This window comes from Coregonus lavaretus, assembly GCF_964263955.1.
Source record: "Coregonus lavaretus genome assembly, chromosome: 18".
Classification (NCBI taxonomy): Eukaryota; Metazoa; Chordata; class Actinopteri; order Salmoniformes; family Salmonidae; genus Coregonus; species Coregonus lavaretus.
The window spans coordinates 25,671,044-25,682,710 of NC_140005.1; the positions used below are offsets into that span (position 1 = coordinate 25,671,044).

The window sequence follows — 11,667 nt, forward strand, 5'->3', positions numbered from 1 at the left end:
TTTTACTTAGCCATGTGCCCACTCTGCTGCCTACATAGCTGCTGTGCTGAGTGCTCTGCTGCCGCTCCCCCCTCCTTGATCGCCTTTGTCTGGTCACTGGTGTAGCCTACAAACTTAATGTTGTACACAACTGTTCAAACTATTGCATTCCATGTCTCAGTAAGCATAAGTGCGATTTCATGTTTATTTTTTTAAGGAGGGTAGTAGGCTACATGCAGCTATTTACATGTTTTACTCAAATATATTATCGACATGTTCGTACAAACTTTGTCAGTATTGAACATAAGCAAGACACAGACAGTCTAGCGATTTCATGTTCGAGTTACATGCAGCTAACTATGGCACTGGGCGATACAAAATGAACTCGCCCATTGTCAGACTCTTTTTACCGGTCCGGATACACGCTCGGCTGCCTAGAATGTTCGGCTGCCCAGAGGTGGAATGCAGTAAGACACAGCCACGCAGTCTAATTAGCAATTCATCATCATTGCAAACATTGGCTAAGCTGCACAGGAGGCAGTCAGATAGTGTGATTTATTTTCAGAAACTACGATATGGCAGCAACTAAAGATTAGCCTACATCATCACACAAAACATTGACTCCAAAGTGTAAGGAATGCATCCTGCTTGTGCAACTGCAATGTCCATTACAACAGACTGACAGAAAAGGTTATACGCTTTATAAAACCTGCAGGGTTTTTATTTCAGTTGTTCAGAAATATGAGGCAGAGAGACAGGCTACATCATGTTTCAGAAGAGGGTGAGTAAAGAGTGAAACGTGAAGGGAGGGGGAGTGTGAGCAGCAGCTACGTTATAAAAACGAATGTGTGCGTAAAATAACACATGTGCAGAACGTGATCCAGATCCTTAGCTTTGAGAAAGAGGTTGGGGGGGTGCACTGTGTCTACCTTCCTCTCCCCTGTAACTATTCCTCAGGTCGTTACTGTAAATGAGAATATGTTCTCAGTCAATGTGCCTGGTAAAATAAGGGTAAAATAAATAAAAAACTCCTGCCTTCATATGGGGCTGAGGGGATTCTGGAGGGCTAGAAAAACATTGGGTGTTTGGATAAAAATCAACCCATGCTCAAACGCTTCACATCAACTGCATCAATGCCATTGGGTCCAGTGTAGCCTGGGTGATTTTTAAAGGCCTCACCACCTATGAAGACTGTCGATTGATCTTAACATCACATATACAGTAGTAGTTAGTAGCAGTGATGCTAATATAGGGATGTTGGAGAGGGGATAGTAGACTAATATAGGTGTTGACATTACGATACTGTAAACTTAGTAGCAAAATTATATTTTAACTGACATTTTTCTTTTCTCTTTCTGTTGGCAGGTATCTGAACCCCAGGACATAGCTGGAGAATACAACTCAGGACTAGCGTGTCATCAAGCCATCCAGGATGCCTTCAGTGGGCTCTTCCCTCCACTGGGCTGACACAGAAGCTCAGAAATATGAGGCTGTCAATTATCACAGGACTCAAATGACCCTCCTGCTCTACATTGTGGAGGGAGCCATAGACTGTTGTGGACAGTGGACTATGGTCTGAAGTCAGACCAGGATGTACACTACCGTTCAAAAGTTTGGGGTCACTTAAATGTCCTTGATTTCGATAGAAAAGCAATGTTTTTGTCCATTAAAATAACATAAAATTGATCAGAAATACAGTGTAGACATTGTTAATGTTGTAAATGGCTATTGTAGCTGGAAACTGCAGCAACCATCAGTCCTGTGTTCCAATGGCACGTTGTGTTTGCTAATCCAAGTTTATCATTTTAAAAGGCTAATTGATCATTAGAAAACCCTTTTGCAATTATGTTAGCACAGCTGAAAACTGTTGTGCTGATTTAAAGAAGCAATACAACTGGCCTTCTTGAGACTAGTTGAGTATCTGGAGTATCAGCAATTGTGGGTTTGATTACAGGCTCAAAATGGCCAGAAACAAAGAACTTTCTTCTGAAACTCATCAGTCTATTCTTGTTCTGAGAAATGAAGGCTATTCCATGCGAAACACCAGTCTCAACGTCAACAGTGAAGAGGCGACTCCGGGATGCTGACCTTCTAGGCAGAGTTGCAAAGAAAAAGCCATATCTCAGACTGTCCATCTTAATCTTTTATTGGCCAGTCTGAGATATGGCTTTTTCTTTGCAACTCTGCCTAGAAGGTCAGCATCCCGGAGTCGCCTCTTCACTGTTGACGTTGAGACTGGTGTTTTGCAGGTACTATTTAATGAAGCTGCCAGTTGAGGACCTGTGAGGCATCTGTTTCTCAAACTAGACACTAATTTATTTGTCCTCTTGCTCAGTTGTGCACCGGGGCCTCCCACTCCTCTTTCTATTCTGGTTAGAGCCGGTTTGCGCTGTTCTGTGAAGGGAGTAGTACACAGCGTTGTATGAGATCTTCCGTTTCTTGGCAATTTCTCGCATGGAATAGCCTTCATTTCTCAGAACAAGAATAGACTGACGGGTTTCAGAAGAAAGTTATTTGTTTCTGGCCATTTTGAGCCTAAAATCAAACCCACAATTGCTGATGCTCCAGATACTCAACTAGTCTCAAGAAGGCCAGTTGTATTGCTTCTTTAATCAGCACAACAGTTTTCAGCTGTGCTAACATAATTTCAAAAGGGTTTTCTAATGATCAATTAGCCTTTTTAAAATGATCAACTTGGATTAGCAAACACAACATGCCATTGGAACACAGGACTGATGGTTGCTGATAATGGGCCTCTGTACGCCTATGTAGATATTCCATTAAAAACCAGCCGTTTCCAGCTACAATAGCCATTTGCAACATTAACTATGTCTATACTGTATTTCTGATCAATTTTGTTATTTTAATGGACGACAAAATTGCTTTTCTTTCGAAAACAAGGACATTTCTAAGTGACCCCAAATGTTTGAACGGTAGTGTATATGTTGCCATTTTTGTATGATCTTATGTGTTTTTTAAATAAAAATAACGAAGCCAGTTGTTGGATAAGAAAACTATTGAAACAATCCCTAATTGTTGGACCTGGATAATGGTACCAGTATTTGAAATACAGTCAACACATACTCATTTGGATGTTCTTTTTAGGTCAAAGCATAACCATGATTTAGATCATGTCAGCCTCATTGACACTTTACTATAAAATAGCATGAACAGAATTCAAGATCAAAAATAAAATGTACAATTCAATGTCTCAGAATGACCTCCTTGGTCAAATATATTCAATCTGTCTCCTCACACTTCTGTCTCTTTGGGGCTGGTTCTTCTATGGCTTCTGAGGAGAGGACAAATGGTATTAGTATTATCAGTCTACAGTCTTTCAGCGAGTGAATGAATCAAGCATGTGTGTTGAGTACTGTGCAGGGTTGGGGCCAATTCCAATTAAATTTGAAATTTCAATGATTGAATTCACTCATGAAGTGGAGAATGTACATTAAATTCAATCTTCAAGTTATTGTATTGGAATTAGACTGTTTGAATTGTAAAAACATTTAATCTTTGGAATTTAATATTTTTACATTTCCCAGTTAATGGAATTAATGCACTTAGTATCAGAAATAGACTGCAGGATTTGTTTTAAATCATTTCAACTTGTATTTCTATATTTCCAATATAGCTAGGCTGTCAGAACAGTGACATGATAAACCTGAGGGAATTGAATTGGAATTTGTTGGATAATATCGAAGATTGGAATCGAGAGGAATTTAATTCAAAGACTGACCTGGAGTTTGAATTGAATTACATGGAATTTACAGGGAGAGGGATTTGAATTGAATTTGTGGAATTAACCCCAACACTGGTGCTGTGTGAATGAAAGCTCACCTGTCTGTGTGCTCTCACTGCTGAAGAGAACCTCTTTGGGGATGGTGAAGCTCACACACATCATCTCCTTGTTGGGGGCCACGTTCCTCACTAGATGCACAGAGCACAGCCCCTCTAGGGAGAACCCCAGGCTGGCTGAGGCCCTTTCCACCACGTCTTTCTGGGGGTCGTCTTTCTTAGAGAACCCATAGCAGTGCACCTGCGGCAGATTCACATCACAGGAAAGTCCCTGGTCCAGCAAGCCTCTGAAGGCATCCAGGAACTCCAGGGCCAAGGCAGGCAGGTTCATGACCACATGCACACTGGCTGTCCCCTTCATCATGACAGGCAGCTCCTGCTTAAGTGGCCCGTGGATGAAGGCCCTGCCGTCCAGGTTAAAGGTGGTGACCTTACGCTCCACCTTGTTCAGTTTGCAGTTGTGCTGCAGCCAGCGGTGAGACTCAGGGTTGAGGTCGTTGGCCAGCACAGTGCAGCCACGGCGGGCAGCGGGGATGGCAAAGGGACCCACGCCAGCGAACACATCCAGCACAGTGTCACCGCGTTTCAGAAGGGCCACCACACGCTCATGCTCCGTGCTAAGACGAGGGTTCCAATACACACTGGAGAAATCAAACTCGTACGTCAAGCCGTTCTCACGCACCTGCAACAGAGCGAGTGAGAGGGAGGATATAAGGGATGAATGCAATGCCCACGCCTCTGATTTCATTAGAAAATATATTTAATCAAAAGCACAATCTCATAGGACTTACTTTGGCCACCATGTTTTCCTCTCCAGCCATCACCTCCATCTTGAAGTTGCGGTAGGCGGAGTCGATGGTGTTGGTCTTATTGACCACACAGGTCACCCCAGGGTTCTTATCCATTATGACTTGGCCTGGAAATGGATTTGCAACAGCAGACAGCAAGACTGCATCATGTCAGTAAAACAAAATGAATCAGCACTATCGTTTTCCTCACACACACTTAACGTATTTCATCTGTAGCTAATTGACCACTCAGGAAATACAATCCTGGGAGTGTGGTCAGGGATTCAAGAGAGCATAAAATACATAATGACCTGTCAACAGCATCACTGTTACCCATGCCTGTGTCAGTCTTCTGACAAATTGTACTACATTTATTGTGATGCAGAACAGTACATTATGTTTGTGGCGCTCTCACCTATGAGGTTTCTGTAGGGCAGCTGGTGCTCCCGCAGGTTCATGTGCGCAATGTGACCCACTCGACTAAACCCAGAGGTGACGTCCTGTCCTTCTGGCAGCACAGCACGCAGAACTTCCTCACTCTTTAGGTTGTCGTAGGTCAGCCGCAGCTCGTACCGCTGGAGCTCTTGAGGTACTCCAAATGACCGCAACACCTCGGCCTCTGCGTCGCTGAATGAGCTGGGTGAGGAGACACTGGCAGGGTCCAGCAACAAGAGCCTGTCGTCATCGCTGCCTTCGACCTCCACCACTCTTCGTATGCCCGGGCGCTGAAGTGCTACTTTTTTCAGGCTCTTTACCAATTTATTCAGGACTTCTTTTGGCACACGCAGGGCTGGGACAATAACTGTCTGGGAGAAGACTTCTTTATCCAAACAGGTCATACCTCGGACCTCAGGAGGAGCTGTGTATAGGCTGGGATCCATCCCGCTGTGTTGTTGCTGCCCAAGCATCGGCTTCGAAACACTCACAGGACAAGTTGATGCTCGATCCGGCTGCAGGACCGCTGAACACAGGGTCCGGTATCGATAGCGAGATTTCACGCAGTTTTGAGTTTGTAGTAGTGAGAAGATTCTAGGAACAATCCTGCAATGACAAATCGTAGAGGTCTCCTTAAAATATTACCTAAGTATCAACCTTAGAAAAATGACAAACTAATCGATAATATGACAAATGTAAAACAAATGATTGGCAAACAAAATGGAATGCTTACTTTTTGTTAATATTATTGCATGGAAAGATCATTACTTTATTCAGTAAAAACATAAACATTGAAACTCATTCCTCACCTCAACATCGCCTCTGAAGAGCACACGCATGTTTGTACGTCATCATTAGTGGACTTGTTTGCAGCAGCCTGATTCGTCAGATGGAACTATCGATCTCGGATTGGATAGAAATGCTGTGCTTCGTGTAAAACGCGACGAATAAAAGCAGAAACGTTCTAATGTCATATGACCACGGCGGAGGCTCACTGCGGTGCTGCGAATGGGTCAGAGATGATAGGAGATAGTGATGAGAGGAGAGGAGAGGAGAGGGAAGCAAGTATGGAACATAGTGGTACAAATAAAGGAGGGAGTAAGAAAGAGGAAAAGAAAGCGGGAGAGAAAGGGAGTAGGGGTACGAAGGAGAGCGAGAGTTCTATGGAGGTAGAGAGGAGGCAGAAAAGGAAGTTTGAGGAGAGCAACCTAGATTCCAACGATAGTGGAAGTTCGGAGGCAGAAAGTGCAGAGGAAGGGCAAGATGAGACACGAGAGGAACATGGAGGTGAGGAGGAGCATAAAGTGATTGTGAAGTTTAGGGAGGAAGGGGGAGTTGGGGCGATGAGTCCGATAAGGTTGACGGCTGTGATAAAATAGTTGATTGGGGAAGTTGTTAATGCTAAACTGTTACGAGATGGGAGCTTGTTGGTGTTCTGTAAGGACATGGCGCAAGGGGAAAAAGCTATCGGAGTGAAGCAAATAGGGAAGTGTAAGGTGGTGTCGGGCAGCTGGTCTGACCAGGCAGGGAAGCAGTGGAGTAAAGGGGTGATAACAGGAGTGCATGTGAGTGTTAGCACTAAAGAGATCAGGGCGTTTTAGTGAATGCACAAAGATTGCAAGCAACAAGGGATGGAGATAGGGTAGACAGCGCGTCTATTCTGTTAAATTTTAAGGACTCGGTAATGCCAAATAAGGTAACAATAGGATATATGAGTTACTATGTGAGGGCTTATGTACTGAAACCTTTAAGATGTTATAAATGCCAGAGGTTTGGGCATGTGGCAACAGTCTGTAAAGAGAAAAAGAGGTGTGCCAGGTGTGGAGGGGAGCATGAGTATGGGAAGTGTGGAGATGGTGGACAACCAAAGTGCTGCAACTGTGGGGGTGCTCATAGTGTGGCATATAGTGGGTGTGAGGCTATGAAGAAGGCAGTGGAGGTGCAACAAGTGAAAGTGGAGAGAAGGGTATCATATGCTGAGGCAGTGAGGGTGGTCCAGGAGAGAAGGGTGTTGTATGCTGAGGCAGTGAGGGTGGTCCAGGAGAGAAGGGTGTCATATGCTGAGGCAGTGAGGGTGGTCCAGGTCCAGGGAGATATAGGTTCAAGGGAGAGAAGGATAGGAGCATCTAGACTGGGGATTACGGGGCAGGTGGGCAGTGATATGGTATACATAGAAAAGAGAAAGCTGGTGACGTTCATAGCAGGAGCTATCAATAGCACCGATAAAGTAGAGTCTAAAACGGAGAGGATTAAACTAATAGTGAAAGCTGCTGGGAGACATTTGAATATGACAGGGTTGACATGGGAAGAGGTACGAGATTACCTCAATCAGCCAATGGTGGAGTCATGTATTACTGGATCTTAGTTAAGGTGGTAGTACTACAAAGGAATGCTCGAAGCCTGTTGGCTAATGGGCAGGAATTCAAGCAGTTCATTGTTGATATGCTAGCTAAGCCGGATGTGATTTGTGTGCAGGAAACATGGCTCAAACCGAATGTGGAGTTTATCATACAGGGATATGTAGTGGTTCATAGGGACCGAGATATAGGGGGAGGGGGGGGATGTGCCACCTTCATAAAGCAAGGACTTCCCTACAGGATGCTAGGCAAAGGTATTGAACAGGAATATGTGGTGGTGGAGGTGTGGTTGAGAGGAGGGATGCTAGTGGTAGTGAACTATTATAATCTGTGTCAGATATTGGACCTGGAAGTGCTGGAGAGGGTGGAGGGCCAGGAAAGAGTAATGTGGTGTGGGGATTTTAATACCCACAACACGCTCTGGGGGGGAAACGGATGGATGGAAATGACCAAGTGATGGAAAATCTGATAGAAATGAAAGATCTGGTGTGCCTGAATGATGGCTGAGGGACCAGGATTGATGTAGCCACAGGGAAAGAGTCTGCCTTGGACCTCACTCTGGTATCTAGTGTGATGGCAGGAATATGTGAGTGGGAGGTATGGGAGGAGTCGAAAGTAGGGAGTGATCATTACCCCATTGTATGTACAGTAGGCCGGAGGGAGGAGGAGGTGTTAGTGGATGGAGTAGGCAGGTGGGTGTTTGGAAGGGCAAAGTGGGATCAGTTTCAGGAGCAGAGTGAGCAGGTGATGGCTCGGGTGGATATGAGAGGGGATGTAGATAGTATGAATAACTGGGTGAGAACAGCGTTAGTGGGGGCAGCTACTGAGGCTATACCTAAGAGTTCAGGGAGGAGGAAAGCAGTTCCATGGTGGACGGAGGAGTGTGGGGAAATGGTGAGGATTAGGAACAGGGCATTTAGAGTACTGAAAAGGATGCATAATTTCCAACATCTGATTCAATATAAGCAGGTCCAGGCCCTGGTGAGGAGAACTATCCGTCAGGCAAAGAGGTCATGTTGGCATCGGTTCCGTGACACCATTGGAAGGGCGACACCTGTGGGAGAAGTGTGGGGGATGATTAAGAAGATGAGTGGGGTCAGAAGGGAGTGGGATTATCCAGTGTTGACGAGTGGGGATGATATGGCAGTAACAGATGAGGAGAAAGCAGAGATGATGGCCAAAGCGTTTGTCCAAGTGCATAGCTCAGCAAATCTGTCAAAGGAGGGGCAGAGGGGGAGAGAGAACACGAGAGAGGAGCATCCTGGAGTGCTGGAAAGGAGGGAGGATGTAAATGATGCGTTGAGTGCACCATTTACCAGGGCAGAGGTGAAAAGAGCAATAGGTAAGGGAGGGTTAACTTCACCTGGGAAAGATGAGGTGTGCTATGTGATGTTGGCCCATCTTAGTGATGAGGCACTGGATAAGGTATTGGTGTTGTACAACAGAGTGTGGGAGGAGGGGAAACTACCAGGCAGTTGGAAGGAGGCAGTAGTGGTACCAATCCGGAAGCCAGGGAAGGATCCAACAAAGCCAACAAGCTATCGGCCAATAGCTTTAACATCACATGTATGTAAGATTATGGAACGTATGATTACGGAGAGGCTGACTTACTTCCTGGAGATCAGAGGGCTAGTAACGCCACATCAGAGTGGGTTCAGGAAGGGTAGGGGAACTATGGATCCAGTGCTCTACTTATAAGCAGAGGTCAGGAAGGCTCAGGTGAACAAGGAGACTGTTGTAGCTGTCTTTTCTGATGTGGAGAAGGCGTATGATATGATGTGGAAGGAGAGGTTGTTAATCAAGCTTAATATTATGGGGGTAGGAGGAAGAATGTACAACTGGATAAAGGATTTCCTGTTTGGAAGGTCTATCCATGTGAGGGTGGGTCTTTATCAGGCAGCTACTTGGTGGATAACGGTACACCGCAGGGGAGCGTGATTAGTCCTCTGTTGTTCTCAATCATGATCAATGATGTTTACTCTCAGGTACAGCTGGATATAGGGAGGTCGTAATTTGCAGATGATGGTGTCTTATGGAAGATGGGAAGAAATGTGCCATACATAGTCAGGAAGGTGCAGGAAGCAATTGATGAGGTAGAGCGCTGGGCATTAATGTGGGGATTCAGGTTCTCTGTAGAGAGAACTCAAACAGTGTTCTTTACCAGGAGGAAGGTAGGAGATGAGGTATCCTTGAGGTTATATTGGAGAAACCTGGAGAGGGTATACTTTGATACTAGACTGACCTGGGCAGAACACATTGAGAGAGTGGTGGGAAAGTGTAAGAAGGTGCTAAATGTGATGCGCTGTCTGACGGGGAAGGAGTGGGGGGCTGGGCGTTCCTCATTGAAGACCATGTATGTTGCATTGATCCGATCTGTAATAGACTATGGCAGTATAGCGTATGGTTCGGCAGCCCGGACCTCACTGGAAAGGCTAGATGTCATACAGGGGCAAGGACTCAGAATATGTAGTGGGGCGTTTTGAACGTCCCCAGGGGCTGCATTACAGGTGGAGATGGGGGATATGCCATTGCAAATTAGGAGACAGCAGCTGGCAATGAATTATTGGGTCAACCTACAGGGACATGGGGTGTCTCATCCTGTGAAAGGGATTTTACAGGCATGCTGGGAACATGAGCGAAGACAGAACACGAGCTTTGGGTGGGTAATACCCAGGCGAAGGAGATGGGACTGTATGGAAGGGAGTTTAGTCCAACGGGAGTTATTCCTGTAAATCCACCATGGCTACTCCCGCCTCCAGTAGTTGATCTAGAAGTGTTGGAGAGACTACAGAAAGATAGGGAGGGGGTTGATCCAGCTGATTTCTTTAAGAGACGTCTGGAAACTGTGTATCAGGATTTTGTGGCCATTTACACAGATGGTTCAAAAGATCCAAGGACAGGACGTACTGGGTCAGCATTTGTAGTGCAGGAATGTGGGGTGGAAGTCAGGAAACGTATTACAGATCATCTGGCTGTATATACGGCAGAGCTGATGGCCATACTGTCGGCCTTGCAGTGGATGGAGGAAGTAAAGCCAGACAGAGTAGTTATTTGCTCTGACTCATGTGCAGTGTTAATGAGTCTCCAGTCCTTTAGCTCACGTAGCAGACAATACCTACTTTATGAGGTGCGACAAACCCATGGCAGGATTAGACAGATGGATATTCAGATAAGATTTACTTGGGTTCCAGCCCATGTGGGGGTGGAGGGGAACGAGGCAGTAGATGAACTGGCTAAACAAGCACTTAGTAGTGGGGATGTTGATGTTGAAGTGTCAATGAGCAAGGCAGAGGCAAAAAGACTGATATATACAGTGATGGTGCAGAGATGGCAGGAGCAGTGGAATATAAATATTAAGGGAAGGCATTTATTTCAAGTACAGAGGCAAGTCGGGGAGGACGGCAGGAAGGGACAAAAGAGAGGAGGCTATATTTACAATATTAAGGGTAGGACACAGCCAGTTGAATAAGACACTAAGTGTGATAGGAAAGCATCCATCAGGAAAATGTGTTTATTGGCACGAAATAGAGACTGTGGAGCATGTATTGCTACAGTGTGGGCAGTATCAGAGGGAAAGATAGAGGATGAGATTAAGTATGAGCGAGAAGGAGATACAGGAAATTAGTTTAAAGAGTATATTGAGTAGAACGTCATTAGATATAGTATCACATATTTTGTTGTCTTTTTAAAGAGAAACTGGGTTGGCAGGTAGAATTTAGTTTATCCCTGTCTCTGGCCCACACTCCAGTACGGTAGGTGGCGGTAATGCACCATAACGTTGGATGCCAACCGCCGATAAACCCCACCGAAGAAGAAGTCATATGACCACCTCAAATCAGCTGTGAGAAGTTGCACACACAGGTTCTCATAGTGGTTAAAGGAAACTTTGCCTTCACCAGGCAACACAAACTGCACAGATGAGGTTGCTATTGTATTGGTTGTTGTAAGTAACATACTACTAACCTCTCACCCGGAGACATAAGAATCAATGTAGAAGGCGCAACCGTTCACACTGATCATGGTGCGGTTGAGGAGGACATGGGCAACGAAACCACCCTCTCCTGGGAAATGTAAGTGAGCACTCAGCCTTTAGCCAGGAATTAAGAGGCATCAATTTAATAACTTTGTGCTCACTCATTGGCAGCCAGGGTTTCATTAACGTTACTTTCTGCAACAGGTTTAGGATCCCTTGTATGTTCCACTCTCACATCTAGCCCACAACAATTGATCTCTAGTAGCTATGTGGTCTATATTATATTATAAACTGGGTGGTTCGAGCCCTGAATTCTGATTGGTTGAAAGCCGTGGTA

At 45.2% G+C, this 11,667-nt stretch overlaps 2 protein-coding genes across 3 annotated transcripts in view; one reads left to right on the forward strand and one right to left on the reverse strand.

Annotated features, from left to right (window-relative positions):
• LOC311145895 (CDK-activating kinase assembly factor MAT1-like) overlaps window positions 1-1,431 on the forward strand; it is a 70,977-nt gene extending 69,546 nt beyond the window's left edge. The window contains exon 4 of the mRNA XM_084182263.1: window positions 1,345-1,431. Within this exon, the coding sequence (XP_084038389.1) occupies window positions 1,345-1,366 (22 nt within the window). The 3' untranslated portion in view covers window positions 1,367-1,431. The remainder of the gene's footprint in view (window positions 1-1,344) is intronic.
• On the reverse strand, window positions 349-5,827 carry trmt5 (tRNA methyltransferase 5). Of its 2 annotated transcripts, XR_014614643.1 has the most exons (6): window positions 5,810-5,827; window positions 4,981-5,606; window positions 4,569-4,693; window positions 3,820-4,459; window positions 2,818-3,271; window positions 349-1,713 (listed from the first exon to the last, which is right to left on the reverse strand). XR_014614643.1 is itself a non-coding variant. In XM_084182262.1 (5 exons), the coding sequence occupies exons 1-5, from the start codon at window positions 5,815-5,817 to the stop codon at window positions 3,219-3,221; spliced, it is 1,452 nt and encodes a 483-aa protein (XP_084038388.1). In that variant the 5' UTR covers window positions 5,818-5,827; the 3' UTR covers window positions 2,679-3,218. The 2 variants fall into 2 exon arrangements, 1 of the variants encoding a protein (XP_084038388.1); XM_084182262.1 differs by lacking the exon at window positions 349-1,713 and having other exon boundaries at window positions 2,679-3,271.
• Window positions 5,828-11,667: the final 5,840 nt, after the last annotated feature.